This window comes from Pteropus vampyrus, unplaced genomic scaffold (genome assembly GCF_000151845.1).
Source record: "Pteropus vampyrus isolate Shadow unplaced genomic scaffold, Pvam_2.0 Scaffold213, whole genome shotgun sequence".
Classification (NCBI taxonomy): Eukaryota; Metazoa; Chordata; class Mammalia; order Chiroptera; family Pteropodidae; genus Pteropus; species Pteropus vampyrus.
The window spans coordinates 3,635,734-3,657,360 of NW_011888994.1; the positions used below are offsets into that span (position 1 = coordinate 3,635,734).

The following is a 21,627-nucleotide window of genomic DNA, read 5'->3' on the forward strand; positions in this document are numbered from 1 at the left end:
TACTTTACAAGCCACCATTCAAATATTTTTTTAAATGTGTGTGTTTGTAAAAGTAATCTTATGCTTGTTAGAGTAAGTTGGAAGTTGGAGTGGTTTTTTTTTATTTTAAATAAAAATATATGGAAAAATTGTAGAACATAGAATATTATAAAGATGATGATCAATCATAATCCTACTATCCAGAGAGAACCACTATTAACATTTTGGCATAGTTCTTTCCAGTCTTTCATCTGTGCTTATAGTTTATGATCATACTGTATATATAATTTTGTATACTTCAGTTCTGCTTACCATTATATCGCAAACATTTTTCCTTGTCATTAAAAATGTTTTGAAGGCATAATAACTATATAAAATTACATTTATGTTGTATAAAAATTTTCCCGTAAGTGTCCACTTGGACGTTCAAGTTGTTTATATTTTTTCACTTTGATGAACATTTTCATTATCAAATATTTTTCTAGTTTTCAAATTATTTCTTTTGAGTATAGTATAAGAACAATTACCAAGTTAAGAATTTCAACATTTTAAAAAGCTTTTGGTACATATTGCCAAATAAAAGATTGTACTGGTTCTTGTTCCTTTTTCCCCCTAGTGCCCAAGTTGTTTTTTTTTTAAATAAGATATACGTAATTTTAATCACACTTTACATACAATTTTACATTCTACTTCTTTAGACTAACAAAAATTATTTTTGCATGTTATCACACACTATGTGTAAACCTTTAATAGGTGCGTAATAATCTTCGAATGTAATTATAGTTTGCCTAAACATTGTCTCTCTAGGAACTTAGTTTTTTTCTAATTTCAGCAGCGTACATAATGTAATCTTTGTATTAAAGCAGACCTTACAATAATTTTGATTGAGATTTGAAAGCTGGCTTTGAATTCCTGCTAATTCCTAATTATTTCCATGACTTAGGCAAGTTATTTCACTCTTCCCTCGTCCTTAAAAAAGGTTATGGTTTTGGAAATAACTTCATAGAGTTGTTGTGAGAATTCATTGAGATAATATAATAAGGAGCCTAGGATAATGCCTGTTAACAAAATCGGATGCTCAACAAAATTAGAGTTCAAGGCATAAAAAGAAAATCACATTTCCCTTAATTGGCTTTCTTAGATTAAATTAAGTGCCAGTAAAACATCCAAATCTTGATTAGGTTACGATCAGTATAAAAGATTTTTTTCTTCCAGCGAACTCAATCTTTTAGAGCTTGTCTCCGGTGCTCAACTTAGTTTTCCCAGACCACTGACGCTGAGATAGCTGATGAAGTAATTTTCAGTGAAATTTTAAGCAACTGTGACTCTGCTCCAAGTTTCCCTGTTCCTGAGGTAAGGCTTTGTGAGAAAAAGTGAGAGTGAGGAAGCGTGGGGTATACTGCGAAGTTCTTTGCTTTTAGGTTTGTTAATAAGGCTTTCCTCTAGTCCAAGTTCCCCCTGCTCCAGCCAGGAGCATCTTGTTGGGATTGTTTAACCATTTGGTTGGGCTCATGTGAATCTGGCTCTCGAACCATACCTTGGTCTGGCTACAAATATCCCTCTTGCAGAATTAGCACCGCCGTTACTTCCTTTTTAATAAATGCGTAGGATCACTACTAAAATATGGCAAATCTGCATTCCAGGGGGCAGGTCTCTTTGGTATCTTAGAGTGCAACTGTGTGGTGGGAACCTAACCGGAGAAATTCCTCTGAGGTCTGAAGGAGGGTTTGGGGTTCGGAAAAGTTATGAAGATGGAAGGGTGGTACTCAGGTCTCCAATCAGTGCATCCTTTGGTCAACAAACATTATTTGGGCACATACTATGTGCTAGGCATATTACCCCACGATATGTAAAGATAAATAGCCAGCCTCTCCAAATTCCCACAACCTACTTAGGAAACGCAGCGCAAAATGATTAAGCGCACAGTGAAGCACAAAATGACTAAGTGCTTGACATGAAAGAGGAGGGGAGGCTAGTGGAAGGCTTCTCAAGAGGTGACGCTGGGTTTTGCAGTGGTCTTGTTGAAGAGGGACTGCATGTAAAGGCACCGACTTGGATGCAGCTACACCCACTGGAACGAGGAGTGTGGAAATAACATTTGCGAAGTAGCCTAGTCCTGAGGCTTCAAAGGCCACGGTAAGGAGTTCTAAGACTACTTGGACAGTAAAGGGGAGCCAGCTCAGTCTGGGAACCAGATGGAGGGGTGACACTAATTGGAGGGCTGTAGCAAACAGTACAAATAAGAGACCCATTAGGGAGGCTGTAGCAAACAGTACAAATAAGAGAAACTGGGGCATACAGAGGGCTTGGAAAATATGCCTGTGCAGGAAGACAGGACGGACAGGACTCATGGCCAGTAGTTCTGTATTGAAGATTCCCCTGGTTTGGGAGACCTAGTGGATGGTGGTGCCAATAACCTGTATGAGTAAAGTAAGCTCCTTCCTGGGGCTTTCCATTCAGAACCCTCCACTTCCAGCAACATCCCATCTGCTGGTGCTTTCCGAGTGGGGAGACCAGTTTCCAGAAACCGCCGCAGTGTTTCCGGCCTATGGCTTCCAACGGCTCACTAATTGGCAACCAGTAGTATTAAGATGGCGGCCCCCTAAAGACTAGTCATGTGACCTCGGGTTTCCTTGCGGTAAGCCCGGCACTCCGTTCGGGGTCAAGGTTCACTTGTCACAAAACGGGTGTCAGCCCTTCAAATATCGCGAGCCAATCGACATCTGAGACTGGGCCACTGCGGCGAGTCGAGCGGAAGATTGGTTCTTTCCACTCGCCAAGCCAGCGACCAATCACGGAGCGTCATATATTTCGCGGACCCGCCGGTAGGCGGGAGAAGCAGGAGTGTCGTCACAGCGTGGCAGTATTGTTACCTAAGGACTAGAGAGGAGGTGGGACGTGTGCTGATTGACAGACCGATTTCCCCTACAGGGATTTGAGAATTTGGCGCAATACCCCCGCCCTGGAGGTGGGGTCTTATTTGATTGCCAAGTAATATTCCCCAATGGAGTCCTAGCTCGTGGTGACGGGCAGGCTACTTGACTAATGAGTCCTTGGCGGGGCCGGCGCAGCTCTCCAATCGCTGGGCGGCGGGCCCCAGTCTGAGCGGCGATGGCGGCGGCGGCGGCGGCGGCGGCAGCGGCAGCGGGGGCTGCGGGCGGTCGGGGCTCCGGGCCGGGGCGGCGGCGCCATCTTGTGCCCGGGGCCGGTGGGGAGGCCGGGGAGGGGGCCCCGGGGGGCGCAGGGGACTACGGGAACGGCCTGGAGTCTGAGGAACTGGAGCCTGAGGAGCTGCTGCTGGAGCCCGAGCCGGAGCCCGAGCCCGAAGAGGAGCCGCCCCGGCCCCGCGCCCCCCCGGGAGCTCCGGGCCCTGGGCCTGGCTCGGGAGCCCCCGGCAGCCAGGAGGAGGAGGAGGAGCCGGGACTGGTCGAGGGTGACCCGGGGGACGGCGCCATTGAGGACCCGGTGAGGGAAGGAGGGCGAGCGAGCTGGCGGGCGACTGGCCGGCCGGGTCACGGGAAGCCCAGAGCTCAGGCGAGCGGGAGGCAGGAGGGGGGTGGGGGTGGGCGGGGAATAACGTGGCTGGGGCCGGGCTGGGGACGGATCCTCCACCGCGAGAAGAGGCCCAGCCGGGTTGATTCGGGCGTCATGGGTACCTAGTGTTGTTCTAGAGACGGTAGCTTGTTTTTCTTCTCATCAAGATCCTCGCGTGGGGCGAGGGAAATGGCCGAGCATGGCTGGGGCCGCGCGCGGACCGAGAGCAGGGCAGAGCCCCTGCGTTGGTGCCTCTTAAGCTCTTCTCCATACCTTCCCCACTCATTGTAGGAGCTGGAAGCGATCAAAGCTCGAGTCAGGGAAATGGAGGAAGAGGCTGAGAAGCTAAAAGAGCTCCAGAACGAGGTAGAGAAACAGATGAATATGAGTCCACCTCCAGGCAATGGTGAGTAACTGGCGGTTACACGCGGAGTCGGGGTCCTTCGATTGGAAGCGTTGTGGGATCACGGGTTACATGGGGTTAAATGCTCGGGACCTTGGAGCTGCTTGTCTGAGCAACTACTGGTCAGGTGTCCCGGTCATAGTCTATTGTGTATTTCTTTGACCTTTATGAGACAGAAGGTATGTTTTAGTGATGATAGTCTTGTGCCTCCCTTTGTCCCTGTTACAAATGTGATTCTCTTTGTTCTTAGTTTACCTCTATTTGTGGACGTTGCCAGCTGGCATTTGACCTTCAGATCTTAATAGTTTTTCCTTAAGTTGGAGACCTTTTAGTTAGGAGTCCTAAGAGAAGCTGCTCAGCTGCAGGGGCTTCCCCTTTAATTTAGAAATGTCAAGTCTCACCTTACTTAATTTTGTTCACTTTTCAAATCATTTCAACCTGAGCTATTCAGTAGGGACTTAATTCGGGGGCAGGAAGGTATTCCTGTACTGTTTTGAATTTTTTAAAGAAGGTATTAATCTGTTCCTTAATTTTTCAAGTATTTGGTAAGCACCTACTGTGTGCTAGACTATTCTAGATAATGGATACAGCAAAGAGCAGACAGAAATCTTTGTGTTTACTAGTGGTGGTAGTGGTGCATACATTGGTTGAGCAGAAAACAAGTGTTTTTTTTTATCCTGATTCTTTTTTCTTCATAGCTGGCCCAGTGATCATGTCTATTGAGGAGAAGATGGAGGCTGATGCCCGGTCCATCTATGTTGGCAATGTATGTCCTAGGGCACTGATTGGGGTTGGGGAACGCTCTTATTTTGGGGAGTTATTTAATAGGAGTCTTGAAAGGAACATCCCCAGAGTAAGTGGATAAGTGGTGGATTTGGGAATAGAGGGAAGGTTGGGAGAAGGTAATGGCAATCAGCAGAGGCTCTGGGTTTGGAAAGAAAAGAGATTTAATTTCTTAGAAAGCCAGATTTGATGTGCCTTGGTGTATATGGATGGCCCAGCTCAAAGTCTAGGCAGGGTACCTGTTGAGACAGGAGTTTGTCCAGTACCTGTGAAATGTACCCACCCCCACCCCCACAGGTGGACTATGGTGCAACAGCAGAAGAGCTGGAAGCACACTTTCATGGCTGTGGTTCAGTCAACCGTGTTACCATACTCTGTGACAAATTTAGTGGCCATCCCAAAGGGTAAGTAGGAAAGTAAGTTGAGGTCATTTTAATCACAGTTTAAAAATAGGTTATGTTTTATGCTGAGCACTAAGTTAACTTGTTAAAACAAGTCATCTTTGTCTTTTAAGATATAGCATTAATGTTGACCTGTATTGGGGGGTTGCACATAAATGCCATCAGAGGCCAGACAGATAACAAAGATGAAGGCTAGGTATGGGTGGGATTGTGAACTAGAAGGGGAGGGGGAGGGGCAGCTTCTGCTTGGCCCCAGCTGATTCTGCCATGTGGAAATCCAGGCCACGTGTGTCCTATTTTATACTTTTCCAAGAGTAGCTGGAAATTTTGGTTAAAATCTTCCGTTCAAAAATTTTTTGACCAATAATTTAAAACATGAACAAATTGCACCCAAACAAAGCATGTCTGCAAAGTTATGTTTGGTCTAAGAGCTGTTATTTGTGACTTCAGATAGCTAAAGTGCTAATTACTTCTTTCAGGTTTGCATACATTGAGTTCTCAGACAAAGAGTCAGTGAGGACTTCCCTGGCCTTAGATGAGTCCCTGTTTAGAGGAAGACAAATCAAGGTAATCCCCATGCTCATTGCTATTCTGGTTCTATATATACCCTCCAGGTCGTTTCTAAGGCTCTCTGTTGTACATATCTCACTCTCAGGTGATCCCAAAACGAACCAACAGACCAGGCATCAGCACAACAGACCGGGGTTTCCCACGAGCCCGATACCGGGCCCGGACCACCAACTACAACAGTTCCCGCTCTCGATTCTACAGTGGTTTCAACAGCAGGCCCCGGGGTCGCGTCTACAGGTCAGGATAGATGGGCTGCTCCTCTCCCCCGCCTCCCATGAGCCCTGTATGCTTCCTTCTCTCCTGATCTGAGGAACCTCCCTCCCTTCCCCTCCCCTTGGTCTCCAGGGACTTGGTCTCCTGCCTGTGCAGGGTGAGGAAGGTAGTTGGAGGCCAGTCTCATCATCTTTTTCTGGAGCAGGAATTGATGATAAGGGCTGGATCACTCCACTCTGTTCTGAGAGATGCTTTTTTCCCCCCAGTCTTTTTTTTTCTTGAGAGTTGGTGGCAGTGAGGGTGTTTACATAGAAGGCCAGGAAGGATAGGGCCTGGAAGCAATGAAAGCACTGAAGGGAAATTTGCTACTTTTCCCAGAGTTGGATGGGGAGTTGGAGTTTGAATGTCCCTTGGAAGAATACCAGAGGCTAGTCGATCCTCCTCGACAGCCGTGTGGGAGGATATTGAGATATTTACTCTATAACTGAGCCAGTCTTTTGCAAGATTAATTTATCTCACTGGACCTAGGGTGCTGCGCATGTTGTTGCTTTGCTTTATTTCTGTCTCTCTTCATTTAAATAGATAAGTTAGGAACATAGACTTGGGCTTTTCATAATGTTTACCCATCTGCTCCCAGGAGTGAGAGATGATCTATTGGCAAGGGCATAGGGTTTAAGAACTGTGGAAAATTGAAAACTGGATACACAATGAGTCCTTTTTCTTGCCCCTGTGTCTTAGATGCACTTCTCTATTGCCACTGTTTGGAGAGATATTCTGTTAATTTTCCCCCTCCCATTTGCCAGCTGCGTCACTATTTCTGGGATTGTGGGGTCATTTTTAGAACACTTGGTAACTTCTTTCCCCCTTTACAGTAACTAGGGCGAGGGCCCACGGGGAGGGGCTTGTACTGAACTATCTAGTGATTATGTTAACACCTAACTCTCCTTCTTTCTTCCAGGGGCCGGGCTAGAGCGACTTCATGGTATTCCCCTTACTAAAAAAAGTGTGTATTAGGAGGAGAGAGAGGAAAAAAAGAGGAAAGAAGGAAAAAAAAAAAAGAATTAAAAAAAAAAAAAGAAAAACAGAAGATGACCTTGATGGAAAAAAATTAAAAAAAAAAAAAAAGGATATACTGTGGAAGGGGGGAGAATCCCATAACTAACTGCTGAGGAGGGACCTGCTTTGGGGAATAGGGGAAGGCCCAGGGAGTGGGGCAGGGGGCTGCTCATTCACTCTGGGGATTCGCCATGGACACGTCTCAACCGCGCAAGCTGCTCCCCCTGTTTCCCTGTCCTACTTCACCCCCTTGGGGCCTGCTCAAGGGTAGGTGGCAAGGGTGGTAGGAGGGCTTTTTTTTTACCCAGGGCTCTGGAAGGACACCAAACTGTTCTGCTTGTTACCTTCCCTCCATCTTCTCCCTAACTTTCACAGTCCCTGCCTGCCTGCTCCTGTCCTGCCAGGTCTACCACCCACCCCACCCCTCTTTTCCGGCTCCCTGCCCCTTCAGATTGCCTGGTGATCTATTTTGTTTCCTTTTGTGTTTCTTTTTCTGTTTTGAGTGTCTTTCTTTGCAGGTTTCTGTAGCCGGAAGATCTCCGTTCCGCTCCCAGCGGCTCCAGTGTAAATTCCCCTTCCCCCTGGGGAAATGCACTACTTTGTTTTGGGGGGTTTTGGGGTATTTTTTTGTTTTTCAGTTTTTTGTTTTGTTTTTTTTTTCCTTTGCCTTTTTTCCCTTTTATTTGGAGGGAATGGGAGGAAGTGGGAACAGGGAGGTGGGAGGTGGATTTCGTTTATTTTTTTAGCTCATTTCCAGGGGGGTGGGAGTTTTTTTTAATATGTGTCATGAATAAAGATGTTTTTGAAAATAAAAATTGGTCTTTTGAGTGTAAGGATTGTTTATCTATTTTCCTATTCTCTCTTAGATCCCAGATGGCTGTTGTTTGTCCTTTGTGGAAGTTCTGGTGTTGTGGAAGGAAAGTTCTCACTTATGAATCAAGGAGTGGGAGTTAAAATTATAACTAGCAGGAACATTATGTGTTTAGTTGAAGATGATGGGTTTTCTGGTTAGCATGGAGCCCTGGTTGGCATTTGAGAGGTAAATTAAATGAGCCTGGGAAAGTAAAGAATGGCCAGATTAGAGTGACCTAGTAACACTTATGTGTGTGTGTCCTGATAAAATTTATATGTAAGTGAATTACCCATACCAGCATCATTGGATTCTTACATTGGACTCTTGTGTAGCCTTTCTTGTTTACTCCCGGATAGGCTCAAGAAAAGAAAAATGAACATTTAGCTAACAAAGACAGTTGCAAAGTTTATATTGTCTTTAGCCATGCAGTGACTATCAGCTAACTTATTTTGGATCATTCCGTTAATATGGACTTGAAAACTGGCTTTCATTGTTTCAGTATCCTTAAGTTTAGTAGTTTAGTTACTTGGTTATATTAATAACCTAATTTCTCCATTTTAAATTCTCATGTCAGATTGGTCATCCTCCCCACACACAGACAACCTTTTCGTAGATTGTCCATTCCTAAACAAGGTTTGAAATATTTAAACCTCTACGTGCCATTCACTCCTGTTCTCAGGATATTTTGTTCATGATTGCCTCTGACTTAGATGCTCTCTGTTCAATTATGTTAGGTTAAAAAAATGGTTCTCTTTTATATGCACGAAACCTTACCTCTTAAGTGGCTTTGTATTCTGAATTCTCAGGTCAGTATTGACAATTTAGCATTTGGTCATTGTACTACCTCTTGTGCGATTTGTTACGCATTTATTTGGGTGCCTGTCTCTAGAGTCAACTATAATAGTGCCCGGTAGTTTGTGGAGACGTCTGCAGAGGCTGATTAGCAAGAGGCTGGATAAAGTGTTCAATATTAGCTCCTAGAATGTGAAACCATCAAAGTGGTTCAATGCTATTAGTGCTGGGAATGTCTCATCTGTCCACCAGGGGGAGCTAAATGGCTATCAAAAATTCCTATAAATTCTTGGATTTTGGAGGATGAATGTCAATTTTTGGACCCTTCTTTGGTTTTGATTTTGTGTTCAGTCAATTCTCAATATCCTGTCCATTCACTCCATTCTACTTTAACTGCTTGAGCAGCCCTCACCCCACCGCCACCCCATCATGCCAGGGCCTCCTGGCAAATGTCTGGCTCCAAACTTCATGTTATCAGAGTGGCCCCTGTGCTGCCACCAGTATAAACATGTATGGAACTAAGGCCTTTTCCAATTTGATTGTGATTAAATCTCACTGCCACATCCTGCCCTACACCTATCTGGTGCACTGTGCATTATAGTTGAGTTTTACTTCATTATCATGTATTGTCCATGCTGTTCCTCCAGCCAGCTATGCTCAACCCATGTACACTGTCAGAATCTTAAGATATAAACCAAGTACCACAGTTAGGAAAGCTTTCTTGATTCCCTCATCAGAATGAATCACTTCTGCATACGGGGCAAGTTGCTCCTATCTTTAGCACTTAACGGGGTTTTCATGGTTTTACAATTAAAATAATTACATCTGCAGTTCTTCCACTAGACTACAGGCTCTTTTAGGAGCATGGATTGTGCTTTTGTATGAGCTCACAGTACCAGCCAATTAATAGGTGCTTAAAAGATGTTAATGGGGTGATGGATCCCTTTATCCCAAACCTGCTATTTCCTAACGGGAATCAGATTTCTTGCTTGACCTGGTTTCTTTTTACCTGTATCCTCTGTGATTTTAGAGGAAGTGGCATGGAAAGAAAGTTGCTTTATTGGGGAAAGCTTGGTTACTTTTCTGTCAATCACTCCTGATAAGCTCCCTCTTAACCAAAGGATAGGAATGAGCCTAGTCTCATTGGGATTCTGTGGGATGGAAATGCCTGTAAGGAAGAGATTGGTGGGAAGGGCACCTGTCTACAAGATTTCTTTGGAGTGAGGGTCTTTGGGTGATTCAAAATGAATGAAGACAGTCCAGTGCTTTTTCAGGCACATTTGCCCAACCTGACATCAGCAATAGAAAAAAGCAGTTGCTGGGTTTTTTCAATAATATAACTGCTTCTCTTTCTTTTATATGTAGTTTAAATGAATAGCCTTTCTCAAATCATGACCTAATTTAAAAGTATCTTTCAAACCTGCTAATTTCTCTTGCCTCTTTCCCCTTTTTTATGCCTATGGTAAGCATTCATTCAACAAACATTTACTTAAGTGCTGGCATTGTTTTTGGTGCTAGAATTTGTTACAGAAAAAGTCAATAAGGAAACTTTTTGCTGAAGAAAGTCAGTTTGCTGCTATACCTCTGATTTACATCTTACCAAAAACCTCTGGATTATTTTTTGAGATATAATTCACATGCTGTAAAATCTACCTTTTAAGTGTACAATTCGGTGGTATTTAGTGTATATATGAGTGTGCGTGTGTGTATGTGTGTATATAACCTCACCATTACCTAATTTTAGGACATTTTTATCAACCTAAAGAGAGACTAGATACCCATTAGTAAACACTCCCAATTCCCCCCACACCAATCCCTAGCAACCACTAATTGATTTTGTCTTTGTGAATTTACCTATTCTGAGTATTTCATATAAATGGAATCATAATATGAAACCTTTTGTGTCTGGCTTTCACTTAGCACAATGTTTTCAACATTCGTCCATGTGGCATATATCAGTACTTTGTTCCTTTTTATGGCTGAATAGTATTTTATTGTGTAGATACACATTTTGTTTATCCATTCATCGGTTGATGAACATCTGGGTTTCCATTTTTTGACTTAGGAATAGTACTGCTACAAACATCTGTACAAGTTTTTGTGTGAACATACCTTTTAATTTCTCTTGGGTATATACTAGGAGAGGAGTTGCTAGGTCATAAGGTAAAAATGTTTTAACCTTCTGAGGAACTGCCAAACTTTTCCAAAGCAGCTGCATCTTACATTTCAACCAGCAGTATTTGAAGATTCTAATTTCTCCACATCCTTACCAAACTTGTTATTGTCCATCTTTTTTATAAAAGCCATCCTAGTGGGTATGAAGTGGTATCTCATACTTTTGATTTGCACTTTTTTAATGATTAGTGATGTTGAGCGTCTTTTCATGTGCTTATTGGCCATTTATACATCTTTGAAGAAATGTCTATTCATATCTTTGCCCATTTTTTTAATTGTATTATTTGCCTTTTTATTGTTGAGTTGTAAGAGTTATTCTGAATACAAGACCCTTATCGGATTCATACGATTTGCAAATATTTTTTCCTATTTTGTGAGTTGTTTTTTCACTTTCTGGATGTGAACTAGAAAGTCACAAAGATTTACATGTGTTTTCTCCTAAGAGTTTTATAGTTTTAGCTCTTCTATTTAGGTCTTTGATCCATTTTTGAATTAATCGTGTATAGTGTGAGGTAGAGGTCCAACTTCATTCTTCTGCATGCAGATAGATATGCATTAGTGCCAACATTAGTGCCTTTAACCATTTGTTAAAGGGCTGTTCTTTACCCATGGAAAGATTTGGGCACCCTTGTACAAAATCAGTTGACCATAAATATATGGGTTTATTTCTGGGGTCTTGATATTCCATTGACCTATATGTCTGTCCTTATGCCAGGAACACACTGTCTTCATTACTGTAGCTTTGTAATAAATTTTGAAAATGAAAAGTGTGAGTCTTCCAATTTTACTCTTTTTCAAGGTTGGTTAGCTATTCTAGGTCTTTTACAGTTCCATGTGAATTTTAGAATCAGCTTGTCAATTTCTGCAAAAGAAAAGATACTTGGGATTTTAATAGGGATTACATTGAATCTGTAGATCAGTTTGGGGGAGGATTCCATCTTAACAATATTGTCTTTCAGTCCATGAAAATAATATGTCTTTCCATTTTAATTTCTTTCAACAATGTTTTATAGTTTTGAGTGTACAAGTCTTACACTTTTTAAATTTTTTTTGGTTTTTGCTATTTTAAATAGAATTGTTTTCTTAATTTTGTTTTCAGGTTGTTCATTGCTATTATATAGAAATACGATTGATTTTTGTATATTGATCTTGTATCCTGCAAGTTCAATTGCAAGTTTAGTAACCTTGCTGAACTTATTTAGTTATAATTTGTGTGTGTGTGTGTGTGTGTGTGTGTGTGTGTGTGTGTGTGTGTGTGTGTGGATTTCTTAGGTTTCTCTATATATAAGATCATGTTATCTGAAAATACAGAATTTTATATTGTCTTTTCCATTCCGGGTGCTTTTTATTTCATTTTCTTGCCTCATTTTCCTGGCCAGAACCCCAAGTACAATGTTGAATAGAAGTGGTGAGAGCAGACATCGTGAACTTGTTCCTGATCTTAGAAAGATAGCTTTCAGCCTTTTACTGATAAATACGATGTTAGCTGTGGGTTTTTCATAGATGCCTTTCATTCCATGGATGTTTAAAATAAACACTTGCTGTTCTCAATGCACACACCATGTTCTGTCATGCTTCTAGGCTTTGTGCTGTTTCTTCTCTCTGTCCCTGGCAAACTCAAGAGTTTTCCTTTTAGTTTCAATCTAATTATCTGATTCACTCTCCTTGACTATCTCCAATAGAGTATAATATATCCTTTCCTCCTCAACTGCTGCAGCACTTTTTACATTTCTCTGCATTTTTCATACAGGACTGTAATAACTTGTTTTTTGAGCTCTTCCAGGCAAGGACAGTAACCTCCTGGGGGCAGCAGCAGACAGTAGTGGATAATAAGTAAAAATTCAGGCTAGGTTGACTGAATGAGAGGAATGGGAGTGGTCTTCATGGTATTTTATGTAACCTTTTAAGGTTAGAAATGTACCCTGTATATCCTGTTAGTGCTCCCCTCAATAATCCATTATGGCTCTTAGTTGTGACTCCCACGAAAACATTGCTAAAATCTGTTCATGTTTCAATCAGTACAACTTCTCCAAGGGGAATAGTTATTTCCTTATTTGCCTGAAAATTCTCTTCAAGTTCCTGGTGTACCTTCTAAACTTAATATCACAGGGTAAGTAGTACTTTCTTTCATGGTGTTCAGATATTTTCTACCTGTTATTATATAAGAAGATTGCAGACTCTCAGTTCTTAAGGTCTGGCTACTCTACTTACCAGTCACATAACTTTGAATAAGTTACCTCTCCAAACTTCAGTAAAAGCCTAAAAAATACTAATTTTTTTTTTTTTTAAATGGGCTTATTGATGAGAATCCAATGAGATCATGTGGTCGGTGAATTTAGAGCAACTGACAAGATCTAAGTTTTTTTTTAGCTACACCCATTGACCCTTTCCACCTAGAATGAATTGCTTGGGGATGAGGGTCTGTATCTTCCTGTGCTTCGTTGATGCTCCGCGCAGGCTCCCATTTGCTTTGTCTTTACCTCTTCAAAGTCAGAGAATCTTGCTCTCTTCCACTTACTCTCCTACAGGAGGTGCTCTAGCTTTCTGAGTGCTTTTACTCTTCCCCTGGACTTTTTTCCAGCAGTGTGTAAAGAATAAGTTCTTTGAAATGCCTTTTTGACACCATTCCTCAGTGTATATTGCACAGTGTCATTAGCATATAAATAAGGCCTTGGCTTTACTTGTGCTTCCCAAAAAAGTGCAAGTGTTTTCTTACCTCCCTTCTTGTTGATTCTAACAGAATCGCTGGAGACAGCAGTGAGTACGATCTCTTGTTTTCTCAGCTATCCAAAGTTAAAAAGTCAATATTGGAGTCAGTTAAAATCCCAAAGACATTGTTCTACAGAATGTGTGATGCAGAGTGTGTAACTCTGAAGGAACTCTGATGCAGAGAGCAGCCAGAAAGCCTAAGTTTGAGTCCTAGGCTCTGCCACTTAACTACTGTTTTCACAATAGTTAAATAGGATAAAAATAATAATATCTATTTCGGGAAGCTACAAAGAGTAAATGAGAAAGATTCTTCTGAGTTCTCTAGTAACATAATTACTACTGAGAGCCAAGAAGCACGGCTTAGTTCATAGAGCTTTGGGCCTCAGACATGGACTGGCAGAGCGGAAGGAGATAGGAGCACAGGTGCTGTGCAGCTCTGGGGTGATGGTCCTTCCTTCTCTGCAGGAGGCTGGCTTAAGATTTTGTTTTTTCTAAAAATCCCTTTCTCCAGAACCACCTCATTCTTTCCTACCCCCAGGCCTTTGCTCTCCCTATATCCTTTGAGTTGAGAGCACTGTACCTGTCTCTTAGGTCCTTGCCTGAGGGCTTCCTGGCTCTCCGAATGAAGTCTTACCTCTCTCTTCTGGGATGACGTCTTCTCGTGTGCCAAACTACCGGCCTCTCTTCATACTCATTAATATTCTTAATGTTAGGTGGATTTTAAGCTCCTTGAAGGATTGCCTATGCCCTAAATATCCAGGATGGTACTGGTCTGTAAAATCAGGCACAGGAACATTTGCTGCAAGAATGAACAAATATTAACTTTTTGAACATCTATCATATGTCAGACTTTGGTGTTTCAAAGTTGAGTAAGACAAAGTGCTTGCCCTCAAGGAGTTTACCATCTAGTGGGTAATCCTCATAGCAACCATTGAAGGAAGCTGGAGGTTAAGAGATTCGCCCAAAGTCGTAAAGCCAGGCCAGGGCCAGTCTGAGAGGCAGACACAGAGGTGGAAGTCCTAGTCTCCTACTGCCTCCTCCCAGAGTGCCTAGAGACTTGCCCCTCGCTTCCAAATACAATGCCCAAAGATTAGAAGTATTTGGGAAGGAAGCCACAGTATGCATCGGTGACGACGAGCTCCAGCTCCTGGACCTAATCATATCCCAGCTCTGTCACTCATTAGCTTTGTAACCTTGGGCAAGTTAGAGTCTCTCTGAATGTCAATTTTCTCATCTGTAAAATAAGAATACTGTGGTGGGCCTCCATTGTTTTACCTGAACAACATCCAGTCCTAGTTCTGCTACCAGCACTCAGGCATTGCTTTCCCTTTCTCCAGTTGCCAGTAATATGAGTGGGCGTGGCACGTTACTCAAGGTAGCCAGTCACTTGCTTTCTGGAAATGAATCTTCAGTGGATTGAATCCCATGGAGTTCATTCATCCAGGCAAAGCCCTGACAAAAATATTACTGGTTCCTACTCCTTGGACCAGGGGGCCTCTCTGATTTCTGACCTTTTTGACTAGATTGGCTTTTTCTTCCATTCTGCTAGTTCCTCACCACATCCCTCTAATAAATTCCCTTTTTAAGTTCATTAGTCAGTTTTTATGGCTTGCAACAACAAAAGTTAATTGATCAAAACACCTTACCTTGCAGTGTCGTAAGGATTAAGTGATTAAATGAAGTTTGTAAAGTGCCTAGCCCAGTACTAGCTGCTTAGCGAGCAGTCAGTAATAGGTAGTAGTTGCCTGTGAGTTAACATGGGAAGGGTGGGAGGTGGGAGGGAGGGGCACAGGGACAGGGAGGGATATTGTTATTGGTTTTGGTTTCACTGAGAAAACTTTCCCCAGGAGGTAGTCAGAAGGAAAATAAGGGAGGGAAGTCCAGGCTATGGTATGCTCATTTATTCAAAATGTCTTTATTGAAACAGAATGATAGAGCAAGAAAGAATGAGGTCTGGGAGGATGTCTTTGGGCACAGAATGAAAACCAGACCTAGGGTTACAGTGTGGAGCTCTCTCCCCGTCCCCCGACTCTTGCCAAGGAAGTGAACACGAAGCAGCAGGGAGGAGATGGGGGTAGGCACAGCCCTCTGAGCTCTCCTTGATGGCTGGCGTGAAGTGTCTCTGAGCCTTCTGGGCGGCCCTGCCTTCCTCACTCAGTCCTCCAGATTTCCTTGCCAAGGCCTTATGTCTCCTTTCTGTACAGGCCAGCCTCCTGCCAGGGTGCTCAGAGGCCACTCAGAGGGCAGGGTTGGGGGTGGCAAGCAGTGGGACATGGTCACAGCGGTTAGGGGGTGGCTGCCGCAGCAGGGAAGGCCGGCGACACAGTTCCCCATCCCGGAGCACCTCAGGCAGGAGCTTGCGCTTGGTCTCCGGCAGAAGCATGATGCTAAGGATGCAGAGGAGGGCACAGGCCGCCAGCACCACATGCTGCAGGAAGGCTCCATGGCCCATGTGGAGGCGCTGGGCTGGGCCACTCAGCCCTCCAAGTGCTCCCAGTGCCATGATCAGGCCCAGGCCTCGGCCCCTGGGAGAGATGAAGGAGGCACTCAGCCTCTAGCTGAGGGCCTTGCCCCAACCCTTCTCCAGCAGCCTCCCTTCTTCATCCCTCAGGCCCTGTCCTTGGCAAGAGGCGGGGAAGCCTGGCCCCGCCTTTGGCAACACCCCTGCTCTCACCGGACAGTGGTAGGGATGACTTCAGCAGCAAGGAGGGTGCTGAGGATGCCCGCGGCTTGGGAGGAGAAGAGGCCAAGGACAGAGAAAGTGGTGATGGCGGCCTCATTCAGATCTAGAGGATCAAGAGGGAGGTGTGAATGGAGGTGGAAGGTCATGCTTGGCCTGGCCCCTGGCTTCATCCCCTTGCTCCTGATCCTATGGCTCTAGCTAGGTGGGCTCTGAACATTCACTAACTAATTGGGAGATCAGACAGGGTATGTGGCCAAGAGGAGGACTGGAAATCTAGGCAAGGGCTGATTTGGTCTTGGGAGGTCTGTGCGAGAAGCAGTGGCTGAGCCTGTCTGAGGCACCTCTGCTGGGGTTCCTTTGCTGAGCCAACACCATGGGGAAGGGAGGATGCTCACAATCCCATAGGCCCAACAGGATCAGGGACGCAATGCCAGTGAGGGTCATCAAGAGAAGCAGGATGCCCCGGCGGCCAAATCGGTCCACAGTGACCCCCAGGAAGACGCAGGCCAGGGCTGCTGTGCCGCTGGCCAGCAGGGAGCACAGGTAGAAGTCCGATGGGCTGCCTCCTCCTCCCACAGGCTGGTAGCAGTGGCGAATGGCATGGGCAATAAAGCTGTAACGGTCAAAAGCAAAGAAGGGTGTCTGCATCCCCTCCTGCAGCCTACCACAGCTCTGGCTGCCTTCTGTGGGGGTCCTAAGGCCTCCACCCAGCCGGCCCCCATCCCAGCTACTGGCCTGGCCCTTGGCTCAGATACCCAGGCTCACTTGGTGAAGCCCAGGATAAGCAGATTTTTCCAGATGTTGCGGTAGTTGAGGAGGGACGCGAAGGAAAAGGAGGATGTTGCAGGGAGAGGGCAGGTGTTCTCCAGGTCTTTGGGAGAGAGAGAGGGAGGAGCTGTCTGTTAGAAGGAGCAGCTGAGAACCCAGGGTCCTCCCACACGGGTGGTGGGGACCCTGGGAGAAGGTGGTATAGCTACAACCGTGCAGAGGGCACTGTCACTTGTGCATGTGAAGGATCATCTGCAGGGACCCCTGTCTCTTACCCTGCAGGGCCTCCTGGGCCTCCTCTCCCAGCATCTGCCCATGGGGCCGGTTCCGCTCAGCCAGGATCCTCAACACCGACTGGGCCTCCTCAATCTGTCGCTTCACTATCAGCCACCGTGCGGACTCCAGAAACAGACCAGGCCAGCTGGGGGCAGGGGTGCATGGGTGTACCGTGAGGCTTCCCATCTCTTGACCCAGGGATGAGAAATTCCCCCCCTCTGAGGGGCTGAGGCTGGGGCAGACCTGGACAAGGGGCAATGGAGAAGAGGGGGCCTCCAGGCTAGGGCTAGGCTGGAGGGAGAGATGAGAGTGGCCAGAGAGCAGGTGAAGGGTGATACTGACCCATAAAACAGGAAGAGGATGCAGGGAGCGGTGATCATTCTCTGTAGAAATCGCCAGTCCTTAGAGACAAGGGCCAGGCCCAGGAACAGGAAGTGCCCTCCCACCCCCACCAACTCCCCTGCCAGGGCCACCCGGAGCCTCTGGGTTGGGTCGCACAGCTCCAGGCCTGGAGATACAGCAGGGTCAGGGAGGAAGGAGGTATGAGAGAGAAGAGAGAGGGAGGGAGGAGGACAGAGAGCGAGGTCAGAGGTTGCAGCCATGGCCTCCCACAGACTAACCTCTGAATGGCAGAGAGTGGAGAGATTGTTCAGTCCTCTCTCCTCTCCTGCTCAAACCTAGGAGGGCTTGAGGGTCAGAGTCCCTGGTGGGCATTCAGCATTCCCAATTTACAGGCCTTATTGCTTCAGACCTTATCTGACTTTCATATCAACCCTTGTTCAAGGTCACACAGCTAGTCAGGATTTCATTTTTTTAATAAGACTATTCCTGACAGCAGTAAGTCTAGGGCAATGAAGGCCTTAAAGATAGTGGAGCGAGAGGCATGTGGAGAGAAGCAAGAGCCCTGGATCCTTCAAAGGCCTGGACAGAAAGACAGCTGAGATTCTGAATAGTTGAAATTTGGGGCTGAAGAAGGGACTGAGGGGACCCTAGGAGGCAGTGGGAATAGCCTGGGGATGCAGACAGGCAGGAATAAACCCCGAGGGAACTTTTGGAGGGTGCCACTCACGCATCAGGTAGACACCAAGGTCAACACCGGCAAGCAGAAAGCCCAGGAGGAATCGGAGTGCCATGACACCTGTGGAGGAGCCTGCAGCAGCCCCTCCCACTCCACAGGGACCCACCAGTCCCAAGGTCAGTAGCACTATCCCACGACGGCCAAACCTGGAAAGCGAGGAGGATCTCTGGTCACCCAGACTTCCTGCAGGAGGCATTGCTAGATGAGGCCCAGCTGCCTACTTCAAAGCTGGAGGTATGAGGATGAGGCCTTGGGAGCAAGAATTGGACTGAGGCTAAGGAAGATGGGAAGGGATGAGGGAACCACAGGTAAGTGATATCTGGCAACTAGGCACTGGGGCACAACTATGGTTCTATGAGGATGGGACCACTGATTCTCGGGGATGGTGCTATTGGTCAGAGCTGAGGGCATTTCTCCATGGAAATGTGACCAACCATAAAAGGGGATAGGATATTGCTTAGGAGACTTGGAACCACTGATCCTTGGGGGATAGAAGTCGGTGGGGATAGAGCTCATCTTGCTCAGACTGGTCAGAGGAGATGGGGTCATTGATATATAAGGTTGGAGCAATTGATCTCTGGAGCCGGGGCCATCAGCCATTTGTGCATAAGGGTAGTACTGGTCAGTGAAGATGGAGCTATTAACTTTAGGGGACTGAGTAATTGACTTTGGGGGATGAGGTCATTGTCCCATGGGGTTGGGGCATGGGTCTATCAATCTATAAGGATGGTTGGTGGGGATGGGGACCACTGGCCAGAAGATGGAGCCACTGATCCATGGAAATGGAGCTATTAATCCATGGGGTAGGACTATTGATCAGTGGGGATAATCCCTAATCTTGATGATTGGACAATTGCTCTTTGGGGATAGAGTCATTGATTCATGGGGTGGGGTGGGGATCTTGAACCATGTGGACCCGCTGCATGAGAGGTCCATAGTGGTGACACAGTTGGTCAGTGAGGATGAATCTATTAATTCATGAGAATAATCAGTAAGGATGGTCATTGACTATGCGTCACTAAAGACAGGGCTAACTGATCCCTGGAGGCCAGGCTAGTGATCTTTGGGGATAAGACCACTGATATATGGAGAGGAAGATCGGCATCACTGGTTATTGGCAAGGGGGCCCTGATCCCTAAGAGTGAAGCTATCGACCCAATAGACTGGGGCCAAATTTCCATGGGGATGAACTATTGGCTAATGAGACTAAGGCTACTGAACTATTGGTCTTAGGGGATGAGAGGATGAGACTATGATTCCATAGGAATAATGCTACTGGTCTATGAGAATGAGGCCACTAATGCATTAAGGTGGGCTATTGACCTGCAGGTTTAGGATCATTTGTCCAAAAGGATGTGTGACTACTGGGCAGTGAGAGTAGATACTGGTTTTAGAGAGCTGGATCACTGAATGTTAGGTTGCCTTTGATCCATGGGAGTTGAGCTATTAATCCATTTTGTTGAGGCTGTAGATCAATGGAGATGAGTCTAACAGTCCATGGAGATGGTCAGTGGAGATGGTGTAAGTATCAGAGGAGATGGGAGTTTCGATTCCTGGGGAGAGTTACTGGTTGACAGGGATGAGCTGTTGATCTTTGAGATGAGGCCACTGATTCATGGAAGTAGGACTTTTGGTCTGAGAGGATCTGAGAGCACTGAAGATCCAGGAGGATGGGACTGGGGGGAGAATACTGCTGCTGTCATCGATCCATGAGGGCTGGACTACTGACCCATAAGGGCAGAGCGATTTGTTTGTAGAGTTTAAGTACTGGTGAGTGCGAATGCAGCTTTTGATAGTTAGGAATTAAGATAATGATCTTTAGGAATGAGGCCACTGAGATGGAACTAACAGTCCATGGGGCTATTAGTGGGGATGAGCCTACTAACCTATGAAGATGGTGAGGCAGGTGGTGAGTGGTGATAGGACAATAGAGAAGCTAGGACTTTTAATCTGTAGAGAGGATTTTTGGTGATGGGGATGGGGCCATTGCCTTTGGAGATGAGGCCTTTGATCCATGGATATGAGGAATGGGGGTGGAGTTAAACCCTTGTGCAGAAGAGGTATGGAAGTTTTTCTTGATGGGGAATGCAGTTGAAGAGACAAGGGTAGAGCTGCATATCACTGAACACAAGTTTGGAGAAGACTGCAGAGTCCAGCGACTCGTCCTCTTTGGCCTCTTTCTGTGCCAGCTGCCTGGGCTAGCCTCCCTAGTGCCCTCTCCTCTCTGCTTGTCCTGTCCCTGGCAGCCCTCACCTGTCCGCCGGGTAGCCCAGGAACAAGTAGCCGGAGGCAAAGCCCAAGATGAAGAGGATCTGCTCCAGAATCACCTGCCAGCCCAGGTCACACACCAGGTCCCACTGGGGATATGAGAGGAAGGGAGCGGGTGTGAGGCCCCACGCTGCGGGCTCTCAGCCCTTCCCCAGACCCGCGGCCCACCCGGCACCTCACCTGGCCGATGGCATTGGTGGTGAGCACTGGCAGGCCGTTGTAGTCCCAGTCCTTGAGGCAGTGATTGAAGTCCGGTGGGGCAAAGCCGCTGCATGAGGGGTCCGTACTGGTGGCAACGCGGCTGGCGGCGCTGGCTGCTAGGGCCGCGCTGGCGACGGCAGCGCCGGTAGCGTTGGAGGGCTGCTCCCAGCCAGAGGCGTTGGGGGCGAAGCCCCCGTAGTGGCAATGCAGTGGGGGCGCCAGCGTGAAGATGGGGTCCGAGGCCAGGCCCAGAGCCACAAAGAGCACGGGCAAGCAGCAGAGGCCAAGCTGCAGCTGCTGGCCCCCGCCCAGCGCCCCCACCTGGGCGAGCAGCGCCTCGAAGCTGAGGGGGCCGGGGGGCACGGCTAGCGACAGGCTGCTGCCCAGCCCGTCACCGCCCGCGTCGCCCTCCCCCTCCCGCTCGCGTTCGCGCTCCCGCTCACCCTGCAGCTGCTCCGTGGGCACCGCATCTCCGAGGGTCCCAACCTGCTGGGGTGGGAGCAGAAGAAGGGTGAATCCAAGAAAACCTCAGAGCAAGGGAAAAGGGCGGGCGCGCGCGCAAGAAAGGCAGTCAGGGAGCAGGGATGCGCGGAGAAAAACGCCAGGCGCTTGGCGCGGCTGCGGAGAGGTGATGGCGTAGCCTCCGGGGAGCGGGCACTTACTCCGTTGGGGCTGGGGGAGATCTCTACAGTGCTGTCGATTTTGCTGCCGCCCCCGCCATTAGGCTCGGAGGTCCCGGTGGCCACCCGGGGAGCCAGCTTGCCGACCTCAGGGGCCCTGCCGGGCCTCACCGAAAGGATGCGCTGTCCTTTGGTCCAATGGCGCGCCCGGCGCCCGGACACAGAGGCCAGAGAGAGACCCCGCTCTGCAGCTCTGCAGCCGCGG

General features: G+C 46.7%; 2 protein-coding genes across 3 annotated transcripts; one reads left to right on the forward strand and one right to left on the reverse strand.

Annotated features, from left to right (window-relative positions):
• The first annotated feature begins 2,239 nt into the window (after positions 1 to 2,239).
• PABPN1 (poly(A) binding protein nuclear 1) lies at positions 2,240 to 7,754 on the forward strand. The gene is made up of 7 exons (XM_011372814.2): positions 2,240 to 3,444; positions 3,805 to 3,919; positions 4,615 to 4,682; positions 4,997 to 5,103; positions 5,580 to 5,667; positions 5,756 to 5,907; positions 6,842 to 7,754. The coding sequence occupies exons 1-7, from the start codon at positions 3,091 to 3,093 to the stop codon at positions 6,879 to 6,881; spliced, it is 924 nt and encodes a 307-aa protein (XP_011371116.1). The 5' UTR covers positions 2,240 to 3,090; the 3' UTR covers positions 6,882 to 7,754.
• Positions 7,755 to 15,346: 7,592 nt separating this feature from the next.
• On the reverse strand, positions 15,347 to 20,812 carry SLC22A17 (solute carrier family 22 member 17). 2 transcript variants are annotated; one of them, XM_023538174.1, is made up of 8 exons: positions 20,722 to 20,812; positions 18,265 to 18,419; positions 17,538 to 17,703; positions 17,195 to 17,340; positions 16,917 to 17,022; positions 16,547 to 16,764; positions 16,143 to 16,254; positions 15,347 to 15,993 (listed from the first exon to the last, which is right to left on the reverse strand). In XM_023538174.1, exons 1-8 carry the CDS (start codon positions 20,733 to 20,735, stop codon positions 15,705 to 15,707), a joined length of 1,206 nt encoding a protein of 401 aa, XP_023393942.1. In that variant the 5' UTR covers positions 20,736 to 20,812; the 3' UTR covers positions 15,347 to 15,704. The 2 variants fall into 2 exon arrangements, with proteins under 2 accessions (XP_023393942.1, XP_011371117.1); XM_011372815.1 differs by adding an exon at positions 20,527 to 20,630 and having other exon boundaries at positions 15,348 to 15,993; positions 17,538 to 18,419; positions 20,722 to 20,758.
• Positions 20,813 to 21,627: the final 815 nt, after the last annotated feature.

Coding starts and splice junctions, on each gene's coding strand:
- SLC22A17 (XM_023538174.1), bottom strand. Junction 17,704..18,264: donor CCTTGGTGTCTACCTGATGC/GTGAGTGGCACC, acceptor CTGTATCTCCAG/GCCTGGAGCTGTGCGACCCA. Junction 16,255..16,546: donor CCTGTTGGGCCTATGGGATT/GTGAGCATCCTC, acceptor TTGATCCTCTAG/ATCTGAATGAGGCCGCCATC.
- PABPN1 (XM_011372814.2), top strand. CDS start 3,091: ATGGCGGCGGCGGCGGCGGCGGCGGCAGCGGCAGCGGGGGCTGCGGGC. Junction 5,104..5,579: donor TTTAGTGGCCATCCCAAAGG/GTAAGTAGGAAA, acceptor TACTTCTTTCAG/GTTTGCATACATTGAGTTCT. Junction 5,668..5,755: donor TTAGAGGAAGACAAATCAAG/GTAATCCCCATG, acceptor TCTCACTCTCAG/GTGATCCCAAAACGAACCAA.